Raw genomic sequence first — 26438 nt, 5'->3', positions numbered from 1 at the left:
TGCATCTTTCTCTTGGCTTGCAGTGGTTGGGGTGGAGCCTTCAGAAGGCAAAAACCTTGCAGGTGCTGGAGACAGGCTTCTCGCTGTGAGATCAGGACCCAGAGGCTGGAAGTGGAGATGACACTGAAATGAGTTGCCAAGACTTGATCCGGTTCCCGCTGAGGCCCCTGGGCTGGGAGGGTTTCCAGAACGGAGGAGTCGAGCCTAGCTTCTTGTTTTTAAGCAGAGTGCCGTGTTTCCTCTCCTATCTAATCTTCTCTTGGGACTGGCCGGGCTGTTTGCCCTGTGGCAGCAAGTTAGAGATAGGTGGCTGTGGTGATAGTTCTCCAGCTGTACGACGGCACGTGTCATCTCGCACTCCTGGTCCCCAGGATGTGTGGGTGCACACAGTTTTCAAGTGACTCCTGCCTCTCACCCAAGCCTGCCTGTGCTCCCCCCTCTCCCTGCAGCACCATTTCCTCCATCCTGGGTGCCTGGCTGGACCAGTACTCTGAGGACTTCCGCAAGCCCCCGGACTTCGCCTGCCTCAAGCAGCTCATCTCCTACGTGCGCCACAACATCCCCGGCTCGGACCTGGAGCGCCGAGCCCGCATCTTGCTGGCCCAGTTCCAGCAGCAGGAGCACAGCGAGACCGAGGCAGAAGGTGGGGGCTGTTCCCCACTCACCGTGGGGGGTTTGGGGCTGCCTCTGGGGAGGGTGGTACCCGTTAGTGTTGAGGGTCTCCAGACCCTCAGGTCTCACCATGTGGCTAAAGCCACATAAACCCTAACTACGATTACATGGAGATACACAGGGAAGTTAACCCAAGTGAACTAGAAGTGAGATTTCTAAATGGATTAGCTAATCTGCCTTTAATCCTCTGTGGACACTTGCATCCAGAATTAACATGGCTGTACGTTTATCTGAGCCTAGTTTCTTGAGATGGGAAACCAGACTGGAATTAAAGGCACTTGAGCTGGGACGTGGGTGTCTGCAGGGGGCTAGCGTGAGCCGCAGCACGGGGGCCCGGGGGTTAGCGTGAGCCTTGGTGCAAGGGCCCGGGCTCGCAGCAGTGCTCTGGCGCTCAGCTTTGCGCCGTCTCTTGCAGCTGTGGACCACGGCGGCTGCACGTTCCAGCTGGTGGAAGAGAACGGGGTCGGGGAGGGGAAGTCGGACTTCCTCTCCTTCTCCCCAGAGATGGTGGCGGAGCAGTTCACGCTGATGGACGCTGTGAGTATTCATTTGACAGCCGAGTCGTTGGCTGCTGTGTGCTGGGGCACCGCGCTCTGCTTGCCTGCTGGTCTGGGTGCAGACCTTTCGTGGTCTCTTCCCTTGCTCCTTGCTGTGCCTTTTCCTGCTTCTCTGCTCTCATTCCAGAGATCCCAGAGACCCATCTCCATCCCTTTGTCTTCCAGGAGCTGTTTAAGAAAGTGGTGCCTTACCACTGCCTGGGCTGCATCTGGTCCCAGCGAGACAAGAAGGGCAAAGAGCATCTGGCGCCCACCATCCGTGCCACCGTCTCGCAGTTCAATAGCGTGGCCAACTGCGTCATCGCCACGTGTCTCGGGGACCGGTCGCTGAAGCCGCAGCAGAGGGCGAAAGTGGTGGAGCGGTGGATCGAAGTGGCTCGGGTAGGAGTGCTCTCCGTCCTGCTGGCCTCCCGCCTTGGCCCAGGGCTGGGGTCCGCAGCGCGCGAGTCCCAGCAAACGCCATGAGTCTGTCTCCTGAAAGACAGCTCTGTGCAAGGGCATCCAAGCGGGGATGCTCTCCTTGAAAAAACAGTTTGCAGGGAAGGTCTGAAGTGTCATGTGATGTGAACTGGTGCAGGGCTGACTGTCTTGCTTTAACACTGGTTCTGCCATCCCCTGTCTTCCCCCAGGAGTGCCGCATCCTGAAGAACTTCTCCTCCCTCCGAGCCATCCTCTCTGCTCTGCAGTGTAATGCAGTTCACCGGCTAAAGAAGACCTGGGACGAGGTCCTACGGTAAGCAGCGCCGCTGCGACGTTTCGAGGGAAAGGCTGCTGCCCCGGCGTTGTGTTCGTTGTGGGGGGGGCTGTTTGTTGTGTGGGGTTGTGCTGCAGCTGTGTCCCTTGAACGCATAGATGGGATCATCTCCTTGGCTCCAGCATCACCTCTTGGCGTGCGTCCAAAACCCAGGGACCAGCTTAACTTGTCAGGGATCTAAGGAGGGTGAGGAAATAAAAGCAGCGTTGCCACCTCCTCCCTCCCACGCGAAACCCCCTGAGATATCCCCCGAAGAGCCAGGCCCCGCTAGAGCTGCGAGCGGTGATGGGGGGCAGGTGGAGAGCGGAGAGCGCCCGGCTGCAGCGGCCGCGTTGCTCATTTCCCGCTCGGTCTCTCCCTGCGCAGGGAGAGCTTCCGCACCTTCCACGAGCTGTCGGAAATCTTCTCTGATGAGAACAACCACTCTCTGAGCCGGGAACTTCTCATTAAGGTATGGGGAAGCGGGCGCCCGCCTCCCACGTTGCCGTGTCTCTGCCGGGGAGTTTGTGCTGATGCCGGCAGAATTTCCTGCCTCGCTCCCCCTCCGGCAGCATGCGGGCAGGGCCCCGGCGCGGGCGGTGCGTTCGGTACCCGCGTTTACCGTGGGCTCAGGTCGTCCTGCGCGACCTTCCGAGCCCGCTCCGCGTATCGGCGCGGTGGTGCGTGGCCTGTCCCGCACCGTGCGGGGCGGCTCGGCACGGGGATGCACGCAGGCTGCAGTGGGGCGGCTACCAAAAATGCCGCTTGCTCGCTCGGCTCTGCCTGTGCACATCTCGACCAGGCCTGGTTCTGCTGGCGTCTGCGTTCGTGTGAGCTCAGGGCTGGGAGGGACTCGCCGCGCGGTAGTGGTTCAAACCTGTCGGGCCCACGGGGAGAGCCAGCTCGCAGGCGTTTCTGGATCAGCCAGGGCAGGGGTGGTTTGGGTGCCGGTTCCAGACAGGGCCGGCTCCAGACGGGGCTGGGCTTCCCGCTTCTCCACCCAAAGGCGTCGCTGCCTGAAGCTCACGGAGCAGTTTAGCAGGTAGAGATAAGCTGTTGGATGCGATCCCATGCACCAGCTGCCGGCTTCTCCCCAGAGGCCACCGCTTTTTAACAGCCCGGTGCAAAGGGCAGCTCTCTCGGGCGGCCTCTCGATTTAAGGTGGGGTTGTGGAGGGCGGCTGCAGAAATTCCCTTTCCCCTTGGGGCCTGCCTTGGCTTTGCAGCCGAGCTCCGGTTTGGGGGCTGAGCTCACACACGGTCCGAAAGGGAACAAAACGTGCCATTGAGGAGCTGTTTATGCGCAGAGCTGAAAGCGGGAGCAGCACTTCCGATTCACTGGGACTGTCCTGCCTGTTTGCCGCGAACAGGCTCGGCTTTGATTTCCTCCCCATCCCCTTGTCTGCAGGGGAAGTTGTACCAATAAAAGTGGGTGTGAATTTCAGCTAATCTGTCAGTGCAGCTTCCCTTATGGACGTTTGTTATCTTTTGTCAAATGGTCTTTTTTCCTAGTTGAATTCTGTGTTATCTTGAAAGGTGCTTTCATGGTAATCTGTGGCTCTTTCACAGTGGTTTTTTTCATGAGGTTTTGAGCTCTTACAAAAAAGAAAAGCTCCCATAGGATGAAAGAAAAAAGTTCTTACAAAGTGAGGCAGAGTCTTATCTCTGTTTTACTGATCAGGAGACCTAGGCACAGAGATAAAATAGTGCAGCGGACCTTGCTAGCAGGTCCCCCCCCCCGCGCTGACCCCCACCTCTCCCCACCATCCAGGAGGGCACGTCCAAATTCGCCACCTTGGAGATCAACCCGAAGAGGGCTCAGAAGCGGCAGCAGCAGCAGCGAGAGATGGTGAGTCGGGCACAGCCGGGTCCCGCGCTCCCTCCCTGCTGGCTGCCAGCGCCGGTCCGGCTCTGTGCTGACCTTGGCTGTCCCTTGCTGTCCCCCCAGGGCGTGATGCAGGGCACCATTCCCTACCTCGGCACCTTCCTCACTGACCTGGTGATGCTCGACACTGCCATGAAGGACTTCCTTGACGTATGTACCACCCTCTATACCCTCCTCCTCCTCCTCTTCCTCCTCACAGCGTCCCCAGAGCCTGGGGTGACATACAGAGGGCTGCATCCCTGTGCCTCTTCCATCCAACACTACACCCCTGTGCGTCCTCCATCCGACACCGCACCTCCCTCTGCGTCTCCCACGCGTACATCCTCCATGCGCGTACATCCTCCATGCGGCAGGCCGTGGCGGTGGCCCGCTCTCGCACTGCCCCTTGGCGGGGACGGCTCGCACTGCAGCGGCAGCAAGCCGGGCAGGCAGAGGGATATGGACAATTTTCCTTTTCCTGCTTCACACTGATGTCCAACGCTTTCTTTTTCAGGGAGGGCTGATCAACTTTGAGAAGAGGAGGAAGGTGAGAGCTTTTCACCGATGGTTGTATGGCTGGGTGGAGGGAGGAGGCTGATTTTGTGCAAGCCTGGGTTATGCCAGTCACTTTGGGGATGATGATCCCTTTTTTTCCTTTGCTGTCATGTTCTTTATTTCGTGGGGGGAGATGCTGGTCCCTCATAGGCATGTCCAGGCGTGGGGCTGGGCTGTTTGGGGAGAGGGCTGGGGTTGGCACCGGGCAAAAAGAGCAGGTCTCACCACCTCCATTCCCGGCAGGAATTCGAAGTCATTGCCCAGATCAAGCTGCTTCAGTCGGCCTGCAACAACTACAGCTTCACGCAGGAGGACCATTTCGTGGACTGGTTCCACAGCCTGGAGCGGCTGAGTGAGGCTGAGAGGTGAGCGTGAGTGGGAGGCACTGTGTCTTGTCTCCTTCAGCTGCTGAAGAACAGCTTCCTCATCCTCAGCACCTGGCTCTCCTTCCCTCGCCCCGCCAGCGCTGTGCTAGCCATGTCGAGGGGGAGCGCAATGCGCTGAAACCCTGTTCTCTCCCCTCCCAGCTACGGGCTGTCGTGCGAGATTGAGCCCCTGTCGGAGTCGGCCAGCAATACGTTGAAGGCGAAGAAAAACACGGGCATCATCAAGCGATGGAGCGAGTGAGTCTGTTTGCTTGTCCCGGCAGACACGGGGCAAGAGCCTGTACCGCCGGCGGGGAGCCTCTGGCTGTGTGTTGCAGGGCGCGAAGGTGGCCGCTGTCCTGCCGGCTTAGCACACCCTTGCTCTCTTCCCTTCTCACCCTGCTGCATCCTTCCCTCTCTCCTGGCAGCCGGCAGCTGCCAAGCACCGAGCCCTGCACCAGCGGCAGCTCCCACTCGAAATCCTTCGACCAGCTCAAGTGCGGGCAGTACCTGTGCAGCGGGGACACCACCGACTCGGTGAGCGTCACGTCCGCCGGCTCCAGCAGCTCTGACGTGGAGGAGATCAACATCAGCTTCATCCCCGAGTCCCCCGACTGCCAGGAGAAGAAGGTACGGGGCAGCTCGCGGGGCCCTGCCCGCGCCCCGGGCGTCAGCAGGCAGGTGCGCCCATCGCGCGGGGACGGCCCCTGCGGCTGGGGGGAGAGCGGGAGGGGGGCCCGTGGGGCTGTTTCTGACTCTGTAGCTCGGGAGGCCCCTGCCCTTTGCTGCTCCAGTGGAGGAGCTGGGTTTACCTTGGAGCCACAGGGCTCCTGCGTCTCCCCTCTCTGGTGGCTGGACCTCGTGTTGGTCCCCCACTGTCACAGCTCAGTGAGTTCCTCTGACCTCCTTCCCCCAGCGCTTGTACGCCCCATCTCCGGCTGACGGAGGAGCTAAACCCACCGTGTCCTCTCCGTTCCCTCTCCTCCCTGCCCTCCAGTTCTGGGAATCCACCTCTCTCTCCTCCCTGGACACGTCAGGGATCGGCTCAGGCTCCAGCAGTGCCTCGTCCTCTTCCGTCTCCTCCACGCCGGTGACGGCCTCCCGTACCCACAAGCGCTCCGTCTCCGGCATCTCCAGCTATTCATCCCTCTCGCTGCCCCTCTACAACCAGCAGGTCGACGACTGCTGCATCATCCGCGTCAGCCTGGCCGTGGACAACGGCAACATGTACAAGAGCATCCTGGTTAGCACGGGGCACCAGCGGTGACTTTGGGGTGGGCGGCTCTCCGGGCCCAGACGTGGATCTGAGACCGGGGCACGTGGGGAGGAGGCGCTGGTGGGCTCCCTGCACGAGGCCAGCCTGGGATAAAGCCGGCGTCGGGTTGCAGGGAGGGTGGGGACCACTGTGGCGCAGTTTCTGCTGGTGGCTCATCACTGTTTTGCCCCCCTTCCTGGATTAACGAAAGCTCTGCTCTCACAGGTGACGAGCCAAGATAAGACCCCGGTCGTTATTCGCAAGGCCATGGCCAAACACAACTTGGATGGGGACCGGCCTGAAGACTATGAGCTTGTCCAGATCATCTCGGAGGAGAGAGGTGTGTGCTGGGGTGCGGGGGGCTGTCCTGGCTGAGGCTCTGTCCCCGGCTGGAGCAGGGGGAACGCCGGGGTCAAGCAGGGCTGGGAGGGGACAGCGGATGGGTCCCAGTGCCCGGGGGCGGCACCGTGCCAGCTCTCACCCCCAGCTCTGGGCCTCCCTTGGGACGAGGGCGCCCGGCTGATCCCCACCCTCCGTCGCTTCCAGAGCTGAAAATCCCCGACAACGCCAACGTCTTCTACGCCATGAACTCCGCGGCCAACTACGACTTCGTGCTCAAGAAGAGGGGCTTCTCCAAGGGGGTGAAGATCAAGCACGGCTCTAGCTCCACCCTGCCCCGGATGAAGCAGAAAGGCCTGAAGATCGCCAAAGGCATCTTCTAGCCGCAGCCCCACTGCCACCCCTCACCGATGGGGCCTTGGGGGCCAGCTGCTCCGGGGCTGCCCTGGTGCTGCCCAGCACGGCGAGAGGAGCCGCTCCGGCCCGCGGGAGACGGCGACGCGCCCCCTCTTCCAGGGAGCCTCCGGGGCCTGGGTCGCTGCGGCCGCCCGCGATGGCGGTGGCCTCTCCCTGCACGAGCTCCCGTTTCAATCAGGTCTTTTTTTCTACGCAGGAAAGGCGGCAGGGGGATATTTCTTGTGGTTGTGTATTTTTTTTCCCCCCTTCCTTTTTTTAATCTCTCCTTCCACGGTGCGACACTAGTCCAGCCGCCGGCCTGCCCAGAGCTGGATCCCGCCTCTCTGCCGTAGGTGCCTTGTGTCCGCGCAAGCCGGAGGACCGGTGACTCGCGGAGGGGCCCTTTGCCGGGAGCCGCGTGCGAGCCAGCGCGGGGCCCTCCGCCGTGGGGCTCCCCGTCCCGGCTTTGCCGGCTCCCGGCGCTGTTTTACCTCCAGATCCTTCCTCCCTCCCCGGGAAACGCTGGCATTGCCGCCGCCTCCCGTCCCCGCCCTGGGAGAAGCTCCTGGAAGGGAGGCACGCTGGGAAGGACGCAGCCGGGTCCCCGGGGGGGCTTAGCCCCACGGCGGTAGCGGGCCATGCTATGGCTACTTGGAAGCCAGCCTGTCCTCGCGTGGGACTCAGAGGGCCCGCGTTCAAACCTGCACCAAAGATCAAAGCCGGCGTCTCCCCGCCGCCCCCCGCGCTGCCGGCTGAGCAAGGAGAGCCCGTTTCTGTCCGGACTTGTGTAAATAGAGACCTCGGGGCTCCGTGGGGGGGGCGGCAGGAGAGCTCCCCCAGGGCCGCCCGGCCCGCGGGAAGCCTTGGGCTTTAACCAGACTTTTCCAAACACTGACCATGGAAGAAGCAGCGACGAGATTTTTTTTTTTTTTTGTATAAAAAACGTTTACTTTTTTTTTTTTTTCAATATTTATTGGTTGTAAATAGAAGAGACAATTGTACATTTTACTAACCCAGCCTTCCCCTGCCCTGCAGTCCCTCTCCTTCCCCCTCCTTGTATTTAAAGCCGCCGGGGGGATGTTTGTAGCAGCCGCGTCCTCCTGCCGCGCTCTCCTTCTCCCTCCCTCCTTCCTTCCCCACCAGCGGCTCGAGCAGGGGTGCGGGGCTGCTTACGTTTTAACCACTGTCAAAAACACTAACCAAAGGGGGACCGTTTTTGTTCCTGGACCTGCTGATGACTCTGTCTCTTGTTTAAACACTTCTTTCCAGAAGGTCTCTTTTTTTTATTATTTTTATTATTTTTTCTCCTCCCCATTTCTTGTGCGTGTGTCCGTGCTGGTGTAATGCGGTCCAGGAGACCGGGCGGCACGTGCGGAGGAGGCCGTGCGCGACATGGCCGCCGTGCCACAACAGCGCCGTGCCGCGACATGGCCGCCGTTGGGGGGAGCCCGGCGCGGACACGGCGTGGGGGAGAGAGGATGGCCCCGGGGCCCGTGCTGCGCATGATGGGGGCCGTCGCCTCCCTGACGCCGCGGCTTTCCCCGCTCACGGCTTCTCCTCCTCCGCGGCCCCCGGCGGCACCGACCTTCGCCTCCTCTCCGCGGGCTGCCCCGCGGAGGCAGAAAGTGCCTGAGGTAAGACCCCCTGCCAGGGCCGCCCTCCGGCCCGGCCCGCGCCACGGGGGATTTTGTAACACTGCGACGAAGGCGTGCGCTGCCCGGTGTGTGACATGTACACTGCAATGTAATTAGTCTTTGCAATAAAACGCCGATGCTCACGCATCCCCGCCGCCCCGGTGGGTGGGTGGTGTTGTCCTTTCCCGGTTGCAGGAGGCCGGGGGACGGACCCGGCTGTGCTGCTTGGGTCTTGCAGAGGTGGCGGTGGTGGCTTGAGAGCGACCTGGCCTTGGGGCCTTGGTCAGCTCTGCAGAGCTGAGCTCTGTTTTGTGCTTAAATTAAGAAATGGGCTGTTTTGTTTGAGGGCCAGTGGCTGATTTCAAGCAACCCTGCTCTGCTGAATCTGTGAGGAGCTTGTGCGTTTTCTGGTAGCAGTTATTCTGGTGTCTAATTTACTGATTTTAGTCTGATGCAAGCAGTGGTTTTAAGAGCAAATGTAATGGTTGCTTCTAAGGTCTGGAGACAGAGCGCTGCTGTGGTTCAGTGTCGCACCTCCAGCACTCAGAGCTCATTTCCTACAAGTCGTCTGTGTCTTTCTTTTTTTATAATTGCACACAGACACTGGTGGAGATTGCTTCTATGGCCTTGTGATTCTGCATGTGGGTTTTAAAGATGCAGCCCCAGTGCCCAGACTTGCTGTGGGCCTTTGGCTGCATAGATTATTATGTTTTAAAGCTGAGCTTTCAAACGAGGGAGGAGCCCACTGTGCAGAGGGGGTCTGATAGTAGTTACCTGCTCAGGCAGAATTTAAACATCCATGTCCCTGCAGTCTTCCAGGGCAGAACAATTTAGAAGGCAGCAGGGAAGTGAATGCTGGCACAAGTGATACCTGCTTTCTCCTTTTGACAGGAGTCCCTAGGACAGTAGTAGGTTTAGGAATGCTCAGAAAGTTCAAGAAGATCCCTAGAAAGCTCTGAAAAGGTTCTAGATCTTAATTTCCTAGAAAGTGCCAGAAAATTTTTCAAAATGTTCTGGATCTGACTCTTGAAAATACCTGGAGAGGTGCTAAAAAATTAGTGGGAGAGTTCTAGATCTACAAATTGTTTGAAAACACTGGAAAATACCTAGAAAGGTGCAATATACAGGAATCACTAGAAAGCACCAGGAGTTTTTTTAACAAAAGAAGTGGGGCAATGCCTAGAGAGCACGCAGAAGGTTGCTAGAAAGGTTTAATATCCAGTAATTCCTTGAAAGCTCAGAGGAAAGACCTCCAGAGCACCAGGAAAATTCCTGAAAAGGTTGGAAATCCAGGAATTCTTAGCACTTGAAAAACTCTTAAGAAGGTGTCTGGGCCAAAACTACCTGCATAGCAGAGGGGGAAATTCCTAGAAAGCATAGGGTAAACCTCCAGGAAGGTATATGGTTAAATACCCAGACAAAGACATGGAGAAGCCAGAATGACTCAGTTACAAGCAAGCCTTTAATGACTTTTTTTTTTTTCCTGACAGCCCAGCAGTTCCTCAGCTTGGATCTATGGCAGGGAGATGCCAGCCCCAGGTTGCTAACTCTTATAGAAGGAATACCAGAAGTTCACATATGGGGATCTCAGATCCTGCTTCACTGAACTGTCGTTTATATCGCTGTTGATTTCCAGGTAGTAACTATTCTCAAGGGTATATGGCAGCCAGACAATGGGCACCTCTGAATACCCACTGTTGGGATCACTGGAAAAAAAGAGGAATAGCTAGAGGTTAAATATTGTGATAGCTTGTCAATGCAGCAAAACTTGTGTTGTCTGGTAAGGATCCAGGCTGTGCTCAAGTGAGGTTTTAAGTGAGTGCAAACAGAGAATTTGACACTAGGACCTGTGACAGTAATTCTCCCTGCTGGGAATGACTTGCCTACCTGCATTCCCCTTCCTTGTTCCCCACTAGCATTGGTCCTGGCAGCACCCAGCAGCTTAACTCCTTTCTGAACTCCAGGGCTCAGAAACAAACTTAATGATGAAGTTTAAGCAGAGATCATAAGTTTTTAAAATGCTTCTGCTGTCCCCAGTTGTTCTCTGGATCAAGAGGACCCAGAGCAAACTTAACTCCTAGAAGACACAGGGCCCTGTTTACAACAGAAGCATGGACAGAGGACACCCTGCTTTTGGGAATTGGTCCTGAGAAGTTAAGAGGCAAAAGCGGCGGCAGGTTGAAGCGTTGCTGCAACAAGCCCTGGATGTGGAACCAGAGATGCTCACCCTGTTCTGGCGAAATTGGTCCAATAAGCAATCATGGCTTTGGAGACAGTCCTGTGCTTGGGTAGGTAGCCCAGGGGGGTGGAGAAGGGTTTCCCAAACACATACTGCAGGTCATCAGCATGGTCTGCCCCTACCCAGCTTGGGTAGATGGGCATTCGGGATGGCTGGGAGAACACGTAGCTGTACGTCTTGCCACTCCTGGATAAAAAAAAAAAAAACAGACTTGCTAAGCAGCTGCAGGTGGAATGCGGAGAAAGGGATGATGATTCACAACACTGGCAGAGCCAGAGATTCGGCCTTGGAAAATGCTCATGTGCTTGGAATTGTCTAAGAAGTGCTCCCAGGAGAAAACATCCTTCTATGTGGTAATTTTAACTTCAGTTTCTGATTCTCACCCTAATGCTTGTATCATCCAGCTGCTATACCTTGTGGAATCAGACATTGCCAGGATAAAGTTCAGGGTTTTTAAGAAGCAATGATTTGTTCTAATGGGGATTTAGAACAAGTTTGCAGCATGATTCCTCTGCAGCATTAGGGAAATTCTGTTTGTCAAAGCTACATTTCAGTTTGTACTCAGTACCAAAAAACCTGTCTCCTTCAAGTTCAGCACTCTTAACCTACTTCTCAGCACCTGGTGCTGGGAACATGCTCCCCAGCACCAGTGCTGGCTTTGGGCTCTCTGAGGCAGACCCACTCACCGGGCATGCTGCCGGTGGAGTTTTAGGGTCCACTGTGTGGGAATCAGGAAGATGTAATCTGTAGCCACGTCCACCACCGTCCTCTTCACAACCTCCTGGTCAGGGTTGTCACCCCACTCTTGAGTGTAGAGAGCATATGTTGCACTGGTTGCGCTCCCGCCCTTCTCCAGAGTAAGTCCGTGGATCAATTCATAGACCTCGTCCCTGAAAAGACAAATAGTATCAATTACAGACCAGCAGTCTGAAGTGGGTTGAGGTTTATGGAAACGGTTTGCAGCTCCCTTTGAAGTTCACGTCCAACCCTGCAGTTGGCAACTGTTTGGTGGAATAAAAGCCGACTGTATCAGTCCAGGTCTTGGAAGGCACATGGTTCATGACTTTCTCTGCAGAACAGCGTGAGGCTGAATGAGCCACATGTTCCTTTTGCCCTCAAAGAGGAGCATTATGGGGCAGGTGCCCAGTGCATCCAGGACATACCTGCTCTGCTCAGCTCTGCTCTGGTGGCTCGTCAGAGCTGCCAAGCCTAGTGCTAGTGTTGAGTTCAGGAGCACTTTAAAGATATATGGGGAGACCTCCCCCTAACTGGTCCTTTCTCTTTAAGGCACTGGACTTAGCAACATATACCCTAGGCACCTGGCTTGGAAGGGGATCCTTTATTGAAGGTAGTGCCTGGTCCACTCAGGTCCGAGGCCTCAGTTTTTTTGGGGGGGGGGGTTAGGAGGGCTATAATAAAGATAAAGTTCCTTTTGTTAAGGGTTTTAAGAACATCCTTCACTTACGCAGTGACTTCCACGAGCGGGCGGTTGATAGCAGGTATGTCAATCCCCGCAAAGAAGTGCCCGTCCATGTTGTTGACCCCCACGATATAGTCAATGTCAGCAGCATTAGCAAAGAGGTTCTCTGGTATGTCTGGGAGGAAGTCTCCATCAACAACAGGGGTGAGGGCAAGCTGATGAACAAGGGGAGCTGCAGTAGGAGAGAAAAATAAAATCCTTTAGGAGCTGAGAGAAGACAGACCTGTGGCCTGGCATACCCTATAGCTCAAGGAACTGTAGAAAGAATACACCAAAGTAGATGAGATCTTCAACAGCGATGTCAGTGCAGCCAGGATTTCACCCAGCAGCAGGATCCCATGGGATCATATTCAATAAACCTCATGCCTGTAGGTGGAGGAGAAGAGCACAGGATCCACCAGCTATGTATGGACAGGTAGTATCAACAAGTCACCTCCTCCTTCCCCCAATCCCTTCCCCAAAATCCTAGCCAAAGATGGAAAAGAGCAGAACTCCTCCTCCCCACCCCATCTGTCTGTGCTAACTTGCTGCCAAGACTGCAGACTTGGCACAGTGCTGTTGTACAATGCTGGCTTGGCCACACTCCGCCCTGAGCAGGGCTAAATCCTGGGGCTATTTACTAGGCGCACGAGGAGAGCAAGCGGAAACCTTTTGTGGGAAAGGGATTCCCACAGCCAACAAAATCGCAAGACTTCCATACTTGCTGTGATGGACTCAAGTCTGGTAGGTCCTACACTCCACCCAGTGACTCAAGTGAAAATACCAGGGCTGTGATAATTTGTTGCTGTTATAAACTATGTTCTTTAATTGCTCTTGCCGCTTTCACAAAACACAAAGTGCAACAGTTGTTTCTGAGGTGAGCTTGGGCCATGCAAGCCAAGGCACGACCATCAAGATAACTCATCTGCCACCGCGGCCATTGCATGACAAACAGCGTTCATTCAGCACACCATGCACCTGCCTGGGACAGGGGGACCATGAAATCCCTCATTCCCTCTCCCCTTCCCCCTGAAAGGATATAGGCGCTGTTCGAAGGCTCTTCGCTATTTCCTGATCACCTCATCCAAGTGCAGGGCAAGCCCTGGATGGCGTAGAGAAGCGCAGTGCTGGCTGCAGGCTATGCAACTTACTGGGCAGGTTGATCAGCTCCAGGTGGTAGGCCAGCGTCAGCGCTTCGGGGTCTGTGACTCGCAAGCAGTTGGCCAGGGCCGTCGTGTTGCTTATGGGGCAGCCCACGTTCTGTGCAATCTGCAGAAGGAGAGAGAAAGAAACCTCCCGGCATTATCCTCTTAAAGCCGAGGTCAGCACTGGGTTCACATGGGGAGCGAGGAGGGTGGTTTTAATTCCAAAGAATTGTGCTTGCAAAGCTCTGTGTTTGGGAGCATAGCTCCCATCTAGTTCCTTGTTAGGATCTCATAGACAAGAGCTTTACTTTGGGGGTGTTTTGTTTGTTTTGTTTTGTTTTCTTCAAGTAAGGCTTTAACTTCAGGAGAGCTGCAGAAGCTCGGTGTGCCTAGGGACAGCAGGGCCCCCGCTGGGCCACTAGCCAGCATGCACCCCAGCCCACCTCTGCGGGTTGTGGCCCCATGGCTGAGCCGCATGTTACCTTTCGAGCCCAGGAAAGAGGGTCCTTCTGGATGGCCCAGCTGCAGAGACTCACTCCACTCTGACTGATGGCTCTTTTGAACAGGCCCTTGTTATATGGGGACAGTATCTGTGGCACAAAAGAGGAACAGGAGGGTCTTCTGGTACCAAGTCCTGAAGAGAGCCTTGCCTGTCAGACTCAGCCAATCCCTGTCACGAGGGGAGGCCCAGGGAAGCTGCCAACTCTTTCATTATCTAAGGGTCTCAGTGACCCCCTGCCACAGCTCTCCCAAATCTTGCAGTCAAAGTTAAAAGATGGTATGGTGAGGGACAAAGAAAAGGAGCAGAACAGAGGGTGCTGGCAAGCAAATGCTACTTCACCAGAGATCCTGAAAGAGAGAAAACATGCTTGCAGTTGGAGGCCTGATTAAACTTGAAAGGGAAAGAGCAGCTATGAAGAAGAGAGGCTCAGGATTGCTTTCCCTGCGCAGGAGGGGATGTTAATCAGTGTGCATGCAGCTCCCACTGAGGAAAGCAACCATGTTACTGAGGGGGTCATCTCTACCATTTACAAAGCAGAGGAGCAGCTCCAGTGGACTCCTACAATGACAACAAACCTGCAGGGAGACACTGACGGAGCCAGCAGATTCCCCAAAGATGGTGATGTTTTCTGGGTCACCCCCAAAAGCCTTGATATTCCTCTTCACCCAGGCAATAGCCATGTGCTGGTCCTTCAGCCCGTAGTTCCCTGAGCAACAGAGGGCACATGCCATTCAGCAAGGAGACAGTCAAAGCAGAGGGTTGGGGATCCTTCCACCATGCAGTGTTAGAGCCAGAGCCAGCTCCTGGCCTGAGTGTTTCTCATGCTCTAGATCTGCCACAAGACATAGTGTCACAGCCAGAGCTGGAATTCTGCACATCCCCTGGTCTTCTTTGGGCAGGGAGCACATTTGAGGGTCATGCCCCACGTTGACACAGTGCAGACAAGCCAGGGACCAGCAAACAAGGTCCCCTGAAGAGGGAGCAGCTACTGTACCTGGTGCATTCTTATCACCCGTGCTCAGGAAGCCCAGGGGCCCCAAGCGGTAGTTGATGGTGACTACTATCACGTTGCCCCGCACAGCGATCTCCTCGCCATCGTAGAGGTAGTTGTCAAGGTAGTTGGTTCCCTGGCTCTCTCCAAACAGGAAGGCGCCACCGTAGATCCAGACCATCACTGGCAGGTTGGTGGAGACTGGGAGATGAGAAAGAAACACAGTGTGAGCCACAGCACAGCGGGAAAGCACCGCCCATCCCTGTACCGGTTCACTAAACATTGCTCCACTTGGGCTGTGGACAGGCCTCCTGGGGCAGATTAAAAAAAGCCACTGCCTTTGTGGCCATCCCACCCCCCACCTCCGGCAAAGCATTCACAAGGACAGCAAACCTATACGGGGCTCTCCTACAGGCTGACAAAGCTTGGAATAGCAATGCAAAACAGGAAAAGATCTCCCCAAACAAACTCTGTCCCTCCTTGCTAGGATACAGACTTCGGTGTGCCTAGAAGATGTCTTCTCTTCAAGGACATGATGTTTTGCAATAGCAAAAGAAACACTCTCCTCTGTGCTGAGAAGAGACTGAAGCATCCAACAGGTTGTAGCTGAGGGACATTAGCTGACATGGCTTCCCCTCTCCCTGCAGAAAATCAGTGCTTCTGGAGTTGCTCAATATGGGGACATTACTGTTGAGAGATGCTCCAGAGCAGTTTGTCTGTAAAAGGCAACTGATAATCTCCTCGCCAGGTCTCTGCTAAGCACATACCTTCTTGCTTCCCTTGAGGGATCCAAATGTTCAGATAGAGACAGTCCAGGCTCCCACGGACATCGGTTTGTGTAAGCGTCATCTGCATGCAGCGGTTTTGGAAATCTTGTGTTTTCAGTGTTCCTGATAGGAGAGGGAAGACAACAGGTCACCATTTAGAGGCATCAGCTCCATCCTTCAGTTGCGAGCTATCCATCCATCCTCCCCTCCAAGAGTCCAGCACAGAGGGAGCAAGGCCTCCGCAGCCACTGTGACCTGGCAGAGAGAATGACAAAGCAGGGCCCTTTCCTGCTGACAACCCTGGCTACTTTGTGTGGCTACTTGAGCCTCTTGGGAACAGACAGGGACTTTCGTACCCACTATGAAATTAAGAACTTTTTTGTAGTGCTGCTTAGTATACAAAAGCAGGCAGCAACAGCCCTACTCTGGCAGTAACAGACAAAAGAGACAAATGCAAAAAAACAAAGGCCTTCAAAAGCTAGATCTTACCGTCCCAGCCAGGATGCGGTTGGGGGTCTTCCAGAATCTTTGTAGGAGCAGCAAAGGGGATCCCTCTGAAGATATCGATGTAGTTCCCAAAGAGTCCCAGTTTTTTATTCTCACCTTCCACAAAACCTCCTTCGGTGTACACCACACCCAGCTAAATGTTGTCCCGTTGGGGAGAGAGAAGCATAAATCCACAACATAACCTCTCATGCCTCTGGCTTCCCCCATTGCCAGCACCCCCCAGTACACAGTAATCTGGCTGGAGCATTCCCCCGATGGCCTGGCCTGCAGCCCCTTCCCCCACTGTCCCTTTTGACCCCTATGGAAAGCCCGCAAGTAGCTGCCACGCGATATACTCCAGTGCAAAAGTCCTGCAGCTTGTCCTCTGCAGCAGGGAGACAGCAGCAATTTCCCTGCATTTCCAAGCATCAGTGGCAGTAGTTGAGGACCTACAGCTTTCAGATATAACCCAGGCCAGACACGATACAGGACTGCAAAGGGAACTTTTGGAAAACATTGGTGAGAGCCTGCGGCATGTTTAGAGCAGGAAAGCACCCTCCCTTCGCTGTCATGTTCTGCAGGCCCTCTTTCATGGGGTCCAGACCGGACGGGTGTTTTGCTTTTTTTTTTTTAGTCCAGGCAAGAACAGGCGAGAAAGTCTTGCAAAGCCATAAGAAACTCCTCTCTACTTACCGATGCAGCCCATGCTACCCCGAGGTAGCAGCACAAGGCAAAGCACAGGATCTCCCAGCGAGCCATGGTGCACGCACACCTGAGGAGCCAGGCCCCGAATGCAGGCTTATATAGAGAGAGATAGGAGCGCAGCTACGTGTCCGTGCACTTCTGTGACCCCGTTTTGGCTATAAGGTACGCCAGGGGAGTCCCCGACGTGCTTGTCCTTCAGCTGGCTGAGGCCAAAGAGATAGGCTGGCATCACTGTGTGGGAGCCCTGCAGATGTTGCTTTTGCAGGTCAAACCTAAAAAAAGATCTGAGTCTAATAAAAAAGAAAAAGCAGGTTGGTTTCCTTGCATGTACCTAGTAAAACCTAGTTTAAAAGACTTTTCTAATTTAACTCTTCATTATGCCCCCAGAATTACTATGTTTAAATTATCCAAATGAGTGACATTACTTAAAAAAGCTCCAGTGAAAGAAAACAAATCAAGGAGAAGGATGATGCTATTGGAAAAATGAAGCATTTATTAAAAAAAAAAGTTTTGTGTGTTTTGGGTAAACTGGATGTTCAATTTATTAGCAATACTACATCCTCTGCCATGTGGGCAGGTGGTTTCTTAGCATCTGCTCTCTCAGGGCTCAGTAAGTTAAAAATAATAATTTGTGTCTTGCATATGTATAATTATGAACAGCTCCTTTTGCAGGCTCTGATAGATTTAAGCCAGCTTGCCTGACACTCCTCAGAGCCTCTTGATGAAGTGTCAGCAGTGAACTAATTCCTGCAGTTCTCCTCATGGAGTTAATTTTATTCATAGTTTTACCAGCTGACCCAGATGATAGATCCAAGAATTATGTGGTTTCCCAAGCTTAAGAAAAGGTTAATCAGTTGAATTCTGTCTAATTACAGTTGAGATCAAGGGTGGCTAAGTCCCATGTATTGAAGCAAATGAGAACAAATGTGCTCTCAATGTTTTATAAGAGGCAATGAGATCTAAACTGAGGAGACCAGACACCATGGTTGCCTAAGAACAGCTCATCCTTCTTCTGAGTGCACATTGAAGCCACAGTTTGTTAGAGAAGGACAATAAAAACACAATTGTGTAACAGCCATGGGAAACAGCAAGTGAAGGACCACTGACCTCACTTGAACTAGCAAGAGCTGCAACAGTAAATGCCATTTGGAGCCTGACAAGAAAACAGTATCCCCATGGAGTCAATTTTATGAGGGTATTTTGGACAGCAATTACAAAAACGTAGGCAATGGTTCCTAAACATCCAGAATGATGGCCATCAACAGGCACCACATTCAGTGTCAGATGAGTAGTTGGCATCTTAGTGCAATTTTTGCTTTTCCACATCTTGTGCATGGTTGCTAATCCCTCAGCGCTTAAGAAGCAAAACAGAAGTCTATTCAACCGCAGCCAGACTGGCTCACTGAATTCATACGTAGTCTAGAATTTCTGTTTCCATTTCATTTTCACTCCCATCAGAAGGCTTGAAGTCCTCTTCCTCCTCCTCTTCATCATCCTCATTCTCTCCAGACTCATATGTCAGCTGCTCTTTGCCATCTTCACTGCTTGTTGTACTTGAGAAAAGAGCTTAATTGGGAAGAAAGAGGGGAAGACATTACGATTCCTTTCTCAGTGAAACCTGGCGGAATGTGCAGTAGAGTTCATAAATCAAGTGAGAGGAAGGCAGAAGCCTGAAGGTCACAGCTAACATTGCACATCTTAACAGAATGCGATCAAAACCAGATCAGCTTGTTCTCCCACTCCAGGATTGCTAGGAGAATAACAGCAGATTTGCACTATCACGTGTCTTCACCTAGTTGATTCTAACGTAATTCACTGGGATACTGATTTTGCCCAACATCATGCAAAAATAGCTTCCTCACTTCTCCTTGTTCAAATAAAGCCAGCAATAAAAAGCATCACGTTAATTCTTCATGCCATCAACTGCTACATCTGTAAGGATAATATCACTGGTAGCACTAGGCAGACATTTATAACCTGAAGGCTACGATACAGGGAAGACGAAACAGAAAACTTTCACTCCCAGCCATTTATAATCCCAACCCAGGACGACAGCTTCATCTCCCTCACTGTGATGAGCCGGAACAAAAAGAACACCAGATCGAGCACCACCATTTAACCTTCACAAAGAAAGAGAGTGAATACGGGAACACTGCTGCCCTAGGGCCAACTGCAGTATCTTGATTCAGTCCACAAGCTTTTAACACCACCAGAAAGGCAGTAAGATACTGTTCAGCACTTAGAGGTTCAGAAGCATCCTTACCAGGTCTTGTGGATCTGATTATCTGCTTTATCATCAGAGACATGGTATCTCGCAGATCATCACTAGTCTTTGGAAGGCACCACCCATCCCGCTCTGTGCATTCTGACTCTGCACCATCATTCCGACGGATGATCTTCTGCAAGCTAAAAAGCAGCAAAAAGGCGGGGAAGTGTTAGCCTTCTACAGTCAGACACAGGCTTCAAATGGGCCAAAGCATGACTTATTTCCTTTACATTTCAATAAGCTGGAATAGTATCATATTTGGTTATTCACATAGCTGTCATGAGGGAAAGAATTTCATGGGTCCATTACATTTTTATTCAGAAGCTAAACACTTCTTAAACTGCTGGTCAAGGAGAGAGAGGGAGGAATGGACTGGATATAAATAACAGGCTTTGAAATCTAACAGAAGACCCTGCTGCCAGTGTGCAATACCTTTCCACATTCAAGTCACAGAGCTGGTAGAACATCTGCCGATAAGGTGGTAAGGCTCCTTCTCGGAAAATGTAGATAGATTCCTAAAAAGAGGAAAGAAGGAAAAAGATTTAATGTGTGTTTCATGATGTAACAGGTCAACTTTGACAGAGATTGGAAAGTACTTCCTATGGGCTGACTCAGGAACATGGCACTTCCTATACAACAGTCCAAGGCAAGGAGTGATGGTCTGCATATGGCAAAAGATAAAGCTGAATGAGGAATGCAGCAGTATTTCACTGCAGCCATAGTCACCACAACACAAACGTGCAGAGAAAACATCACTTCTTCAAGCTGCAACTTTATCCATAACTTGTTACTGCGTAACAGTGGATCATAGGTTTCTTTCTAGCAAAAAGGAAAAGAATAAAAAATGGGACTCCTGTTTACATATGTATTTTGCCCTGCTGGACTCTGCAGGACAACCTGATAAACACATGGTGATATTTTGTACTTCACTGCCCATAAAGATCTCCAAATTTATCAGAATGAAACAAAATGCCTATTACATCTAAGACTAGGGCTGAGAGTACCAGTCCCAACTTGCAGCTTGTAAGATATGCATTAAATGAACAGCAGGTGAAAGTTTTGCAGTGAAAGATACAACTAGTAACCTTCCAGTTAAACGTGAGGACACCAAATCACTCACATCTCAAAGAGTAATCTGTACCCTTAAGTGACTGACAAAACAGGAAACATCCTTTTTCTACAAGACTATTTCAAGATTCTGGTAGAAGAGGGTTAATACCTACCTTGAGTTTGTACCTGCTGGAGGCAGGCTTTTTTGAAGTGGATGCCCCAGAAGTACCAAGCCCTTGTTTCAGATCATGTATACTGACTGTATGACTTACTGAAAGATGAGAGAGAGAGAGAGGGAGGGAGGGAGAGAGAGAGAGAGAACTTCTTTCACGCTCTGGCATTGTAATGTCACTTCTCTATTTTGATTCAACTTTGCTGGTCAGCAAAATATCAGACCAACCTAGCAACTGAGCATGTGTTGCTCATTCTGGAAAGATGTTACTGCATGGCAAATCAGTCATGGAAAAGGTGGTGAGTTTGGCTGTGTTTTGTCCACAGCACATTTGTTGATGCATTTAGCCTTTTCTACTTCCCTTTGAGAAGAAAGGGAATGATACTCCCCTCTATGCTGTGCTGCTCTGTCCACCGAACAGAATGTGTGAGTTCCTACTGTGTTGAAGAACTACAGTGTGTGTTCATTACAACTCCTTTGGTCCTTCTCTGCTTCACTGTGTATTGTGGTCTCCTTCCCATGACCCTGCTTTGGGAGCGGCGTAGGAAATCAAGGGAGGGGACAGTGGCCTGAGCACATGGTACTTTACAGTTATGATAAAGCTTTTCTGAAACAGCTTGATTCAGCTGGGTTCCCCAGACTCCTTTTTATCTCCTATAGACATGCTGGCTCAGCCAGCCAGGCATCCAGGCATCCCAAATTCTCAGAACACTTCCCAACGGGGAACTCTTCTACTGGTTTTAACAGCAGCACCTTAATGCAACCTGAGATAAAGTTCCAGTTTTGGCTGAGCTGGAACACAGGGAGACTTTTCACCACCTGTGACAAGGAAGGGATAAACCAAAGAAACATGGAATAGCCAGATATCACTTCTGCTGGCTCAGCCTACCTGGCTTTTTGACAGTGATGGGCAGACTGTAGTTATACGTGCTGCGTTTTGCTTTCACCGGCATATCATTAGGGGCATAACCTAGAGATGACAAAAGAAAACAGACATTGAACTGAGGGCAAGTACCCTGCAGGATAACCCTAGCTCAGTAACAGAAGTACTAGTGTGTGAAAGGAAAGTTGATCTTTGGGATACACTGATTTTAGTGAGCTGGGGAGGAGAGATACCAGAAAAACAAAACTAATGACTGGATACTGCTCTCTCATGGACTCATCACATGACTTCAGAAAGTCATTTCCCTCAACTTGCCTTCTGCAAAATAAGAGCAGGGGAATCCTATGGCCCAAGGTCTGAGACAGTGTTCTGCACAAGCTGTTGAGATCCTTGAGAAAAAGCTACTATATAAGCAATAGAATCTATTGCTCAGTGCCTCCTCACAGTGAGAGGGAAGATGCCTGCTGACATAGACTTGGACTTTGAACACATAGAGGAAGAAAGTCAGCCAGCTGTCCTCCGGGTTTGGAATGTGCCTAATGAGGAAAGAAATACTGCATACTATGAAATCAAGTATTAAATGAGTTTACAGAAGAAATACTGGAAACAAATGAACTCTAGAAAGATGTCCTCTCCATCAGAGCAGACTCAGGAAAACCTGTCTTTAGAGTTTAAAAACAAATAAAAAGTACTACAAGGATTAACCAGAAAGCAGAGGGAGGGTCTCTGTGAGTTGGGCCATTTTACCATATTTCATTCCACAGCGAATTCGGAAATCCAGGACTTGATAAATTTTTGCTTCAGGGTGTTTTCTGGGGTCATACCCAAACCTAACCCATAAGCTTCTCCAGGGACCTGTTAGCTGTGTAAACACACAGGGGGAGGATGGTTACTAAAGAGAGTTCAGAGTTGCACAGTTTCTTAGAAAATTCTGATATGTTCCCTCTTTGCCCAAAGATTTTCTTTTTTTGACAGCTCTTTCCTCACTTTCAGCACCAGTGTTCATATACCAAAACTTGGGGAATCAAAGCATCTAAGTTGAAAATATTTGTGCTTTTACAAATTAACTTGCAAGGTCACAATAAAATGTTTCTATTTGGAAAATTCCTGCTACCATTGCCAGACAGCCTGAGTGTTTGCTGTAACTGCAAACCAGACTAGAACCTGTGCAGCAAGCAGTCACTCAATCCTCCATGATTTTAACTTCTCTTTAGAAGCAAGATTTTCCTTCTCTCTTTACATAACATTAAGCTCAGGTTCTTAGTGAGGATCTGAGAAACTGTAAAGAGCCAGGAAAAGTCAATTGATCCTCCCCCTCCTAGCTGCCTGAGATAGGAACAAAAGCAATATATCAAGAGACTTACCATGTAATAGGCCAAATATGGCAACAGAAGTTTCAGCTTGTCTGGATGAACACTAATATTGGCCTTTACTGCATTCCGAGACCAGATAGGACGGACTTCAAAGAGCTAAAATAATACAGAACCAGTGGTGGAAACAGTGGGAAGGAAGTGGGTTACTAATGGCAATTTAAATTTTCCAAATGGACTCTCTCATGTTTTAGCCTTTGGCTCACAATAAGAGGTGTCAGAATGGCAATCTGCATAGCCAAAAGTAGAAGCAAGCCTTATGTAAGGACTGGTGTCACAAAAAGGAACTTAGTGTACCTTTGCTGCAAAGACACATTCAAAGCTTGACTTGCAAAGTGAACTGAACACAGCGGTCTCAGTTTAGTCTACTGAGACTTGTTGTATCAGTCAGACTTCTGATCTGTTCCATTGTTATCCTCAGAAAAACAGACCATTTTCATTCAACAGCCAGTCTACTCTCCAAAAAAGCTGGAGAGCTGGACAGGCAGCAGGCAAACTGAAAAATTCACTTTCAGAACACAGTTAACTCTGATGAACACAATTTCAGAGCCGTGGGTGGCATTTCAGATACATGCCATTCATTCACTTCAGTGATGTGACTTTGTCATGCCTTGATTATCTCACCCATTATTTACAAGGAGAGCTACAGCTGTTCAAGGCACCAAATATTCCTGTAGATTATGGCCTGGCAGATTATGTCACCACAGCCCTTCTCCTTTGACAGATTAGGGAATGGAAAAAGCAAATGTATATTTTCCTAAGATCACACAGGACTGCTGATATGGTACTGGAATTGAACCCAAAGGCCCAGATTAAGCTCCTGGTCTAGTCACATGGACCCATATCTTATTTTGTAGAAAGGTTAAACAGGTCAAGAGGCCTTTTGTAGAAAGGTTAAACGTCAAGATCTCAAAACCTTCAGAGAAGCCAGCAAGTAGTTACAACCGCTAACATACAGAAAATTCTTGAAGCCAAGAATCTTCCTGGAGGTCAGAGAAAATGGCTGAACACAGCTTTTCATACACAGTGTGCCACAGTACAGTGCTCAGTCCAGCTCAGGAATTTGTCATGTACCTTTCGCAGCTCTTCCTCCACTTTTTTATCCACAGGATTAGTGCACACTTTCTTCCAGGTCTGTACAGCAGCATCCAGTGGTTTAGCTGGGATTTCTTCATCATCAAAGTTCACAAAGATAGCATTGTGTGGACGGCGGGCTCTGCTGAGGCCAATCAGGTTCTCGCCAGATACTTGGGGATTGTTGTATCCGTCCCTAAGAAACAGTGCAAAGGACTGGATTTGCTTTCTGTGACAGAACTGTGGCCTTCATTGGAACATGCAGAAAAGAAGTTTGTTTTCCAAATTTCCAAAGAGAAGAGACGCAGCTGTGTGAACAATGGATTTAACTTTGGCCCAACCTCTCTATGGATTTTGGAATCACATAGTGGTAATCATAAAAGATTCTTAAAAGTGTTTTACTGAAAACACTGAGGAAAAAAACATTTAAACTTTAAAAAAAACCACACGACTACATCCAGTTGCCCTATGACAGAGCTCCCCTGTACTATCTGTCTGAAAACCCTCAGGCAGTTTATTGCTAGCTTGTATGAAATATATATTTGCAACACAAAAGGCTTCAATCCTATGGTTCACACTGTATTTGCTCTACTGTAATTACTGAAGTCCAGGAATGTACAGGGAAATGGAGTTACTAGTTCAATCTTGAAGTAAGATAATATTTATTTCTATTTTTTTAGTTCTAGTGAAGGACTACAGTGAGAAAATGAAAGATGTTTCTTGTGGGAGATATCACAGATTGTTTTGCCAGAAAAACAAACAAGGAGTCAGCAGGAAACAGCTCCAGTGAACGTGATCATGGGAACATTTGGCATTGACTTCTGCGTACTCTCCACTAAGCTCCAGCCCACTGGAAACAAGCAGAAAGCAGGGCTCACTGCACCTTCTACTGCATTAGCGTCCTGGGGGGAGGCAGTTGTCTTCCTCACATCAGCCAAATCAAAAGGGATAAAATAGAAGAAGGGAGCAGCCTGAACACGTGAAATGCATAAATGATGTATTTAATGCTGCTTTAATGCTTCAAGAGCACAGATCTCATAATCCAAAATGTTGAGGTCAGAATGGACTGGAGGCATCTACAGGTGATGAAAAGGAAATCTTAAATTGAAAACGTGGCTATTAGAAATATGTATCAAACCAGTAAAAGGTTTCACTGCCTGTTCATTCAGGAACCAACACAGATATTTATGACACTGTGAGAAAAGGCACTAACCGGTGCTGTATATCTGGCCGATAAAAATAGTCGACAGGAGTGTCCAGACGTGAGAAAATTGGTGGAGGGATGTAGAGAGGTAACTCTCTATTGAAGAATTCTTCTTTCTCTGGTTTGAGCATTAGGACTTTGTCATACATGGAGGTTTGTTTGCCGTCAGGTCCAGAGTGCATTGCCAGGTACTGGAAGTCAGACATTCCTGTGAGAAACAAAAGTTTCAAAGACAAAGAGGTACACTGTGAAAATAATGATATTTCACACAATAGTCACTTCTCAGGAACAGGAGCCTGACAAGTTTATGAAAAGTTTTATACAGCAGAGAGGTTGTAAGAACAGAAGACTTGATTTTCCTTCCAGTCCTAAATTCTTAAAGAGAAGCACTTCCCTTTCACATCAGATGTGCTAGTCTGTAAGCCACGCAGACACAAATCAAGGTATTACCTTGAAATTTGTAAACAGTAGTGACAGTCCCCAGAACTTCCATTTCGAACTTGACTTCCTGCTGAATTTGTTTTTCAGCATCCAACTGCTCTGGCTGCTTCTTCTTGGTCCTCCTCCTCACCTTGAGCAGCATGGTGGAGGTGGGGAAGCGATTGGCACATACGGGATGGCAGTAGGGATCCTTGGGGCGGAAATACAGCTCCAGCCTTTTCGCAGGGTCCGCGTAGATCTACGCCAGCCAGAGCACAGGCGTCCTCTGTTAGCACCCCGGCCTCCCGCTCGCGTGCCAGGCCTCCCCCGGCCCCGCACCCTCACCGAGGAGGCCTCCAGCCTTTCCACCTTGGCCACGGTAACTCCTGCCAACGCCGGTAAGTCCCGCCAACACCGGCAGCGCAACGGGGGGACTCGTGGCTGCTCTGATCCCGCTCGGTGCTCCCTGGCCTGCCTCTCATGGGAGGCAGCGGCCTGGAGAGGCACCATTCCCTACCTCGGCACCTTCCTCACCGACCTGGTGATGCTCGACACTGCCATGAAGGACTTCCTTGACGTATGTACCACCCTCTATACCCTCCTCCTCCTCCTCTTCCTCCTCACAGCATCCCCAGAGCCTGGGGTGACATACAGAGGGCCGCATCCCTGTGCCTCTTCCATCCAACACTACACCCCTGTGCGTCCTCCATCCGACACCGCACCTCCCTCTGCATCTCCCACGCGTACATCCTCCATGCGCGTACATCCTCCATGCGGCGGGCCGTGGCGGTGGCCCGCTCTCGCACTGCCCCTTGGCGGGGACGGCTCGCACTGCAGCGGCAGCAAGCCGGGCAGGCAGAGGGATATGGACAATTTTCCTTTTCCTGCTTCACACTGATGTCCAACGCTTTCTTTTTCAGGGAGGGCTGATCAACTTTGAGAAGAGGAGGAAGGTGAGAGCTTTTCACCGATGGTTGTATGGCTGGGTGGAGGGAGGAGGCTGATTTTGTGGAAGCCTGGGTTATGCCAGTCACTTTGGGGATGATGATCCCTTTTTTTCCTTTGCTGTCATATTCTTTATTTCGTGGGGGGAGATGCTGGTCCTTCATAGGCATGTCCAGGCGTGGGGCTGGGCTGTTTGGGGAGAGGGCTGGGGTTGGCACCGGGCAAAAAGAGCAGGTCTCACCACCTCCATTCCCGGCAGGAATTCGAAGTCATTGCCCAGATCAAGCTGCTTCAGTCGGCCTGCAACAACTACAGCTTCACGCAGGAGGACCATTTCGTGGACTGGTTCCACAGCCTGGAGCGGCTGAGCGAGGCTGAGAGGTGAGCGTGA

General features: G+C 51.4%; 3 protein-coding genes across 9 annotated transcripts in view; 1 reads left to right on the top strand and 2 right to left on the bottom strand.

The window, feature by feature from the left end:
- The window catches only part of RALGDS (ral guanine nucleotide dissociation stimulator), a 75495-nt gene that overhangs the window by 45296 nt on the left and 3761 nt on the right, over positions 1–26438 (top strand). For 3 of the 7 annotated variants that reach the window (XM_026094496.2, XM_026094493.2, XM_064523785.1), the window contains exons 5-18: positions 450–643; positions 1088–1209; positions 1395–1610; positions 1859–1962; positions 2350–2434; positions 3733–3810; positions 3910–3996; positions 4340–4372; positions 4624–4745; positions 4908–5003; positions 5174–5375; positions 5662–5988; positions 6226–6340; positions 6547–8516. In XM_026094496.2, coding sequence (XP_025950281.2) covers positions 450–643; positions 1088–1209; positions 1395–1610; positions 1859–1962; positions 2350–2434; positions 3733–3810; positions 3910–3996; positions 4340–4372; positions 4624–4745; positions 4908–5003; positions 5174–5375; positions 5662–5988; positions 6226–6340; positions 6547–6722 — 1957 coding nt within the window. In that variant the 3' untranslated portion in view covers positions 6723–8516. Of the gene's footprint in view, positions 1–449; positions 644–1087; positions 1210–1394; positions 1611–1858; positions 1963–2349; positions 2435–3732; positions 3811–3909; positions 3997–4339; positions 4373–4623; positions 4746–4907; positions 5004–5173; positions 5427–5661; positions 5989–6225; positions 6341–6546; positions 8517–26438 lie in introns of those variants that run through there. The other 4 variants (XM_064523789.1, XM_064523786.1, XM_064523787.1 and 1 more) reach the window with 3 other exon arrangements.
- On the bottom strand, positions 9814–16809 carry LOC112992147 (bile salt-activated lipase-like). The gene is made up of 11 exons (XM_064523794.1): positions 16652–16809; positions 15962–16112; positions 15473–15595; positions 14709–14906; positions 14290–14420; positions 13695–13802; positions 13219–13336; positions 12074–12260; positions 11295–11498; positions 10597–10794; positions 9814–10075 (listed from the first exon to the last, which is right to left on the bottom strand). The coding sequence occupies exons 1-11, from the start codon at positions 16715–16717 to the stop codon at positions 9913–9915; spliced, it is 1647 nt and encodes a 548-aa protein (XP_064379864.1). The 5' UTR covers positions 16718–16809; the 3' UTR covers positions 9814–9912.
- On the bottom strand, positions 17134–25669 carry LOC112984158 (general transcription factor 3C polypeptide 5). The gene is made up of 11 exons (XM_064523799.1): positions 25448–25669; positions 25133–25361; positions 24692–24890; positions 23479–23674; positions 22399–22503; positions 21782–21896; positions 21041–21121; positions 20153–20250; positions 19362–19444; positions 18927–19069; positions 17134–18229 (listed from the first exon to the last, which is right to left on the bottom strand). The coding sequence occupies exons 1-11, from the start codon at positions 25610–25612 to the stop codon at positions 18072–18074; spliced, it is 1572 nt and encodes a 523-aa protein (XP_064379869.1). The 5' UTR covers positions 25613–25669; the 3' UTR covers positions 17134–18071.

The sequence above is a fragment of the Dromaius novaehollandiae genome, chromosome 20, assembly GCF_036370855.1.
Source record: "Dromaius novaehollandiae isolate bDroNov1 chromosome 20, bDroNov1.hap1, whole genome shotgun sequence".
NCBI classification, from domain to species: Eukaryota; Metazoa; Chordata; class Aves; order Casuariiformes; family Dromaiidae; genus Dromaius; species Dromaius novaehollandiae.
This window is presented reverse-complemented; position numbering and strand designations above follow the sequence as displayed.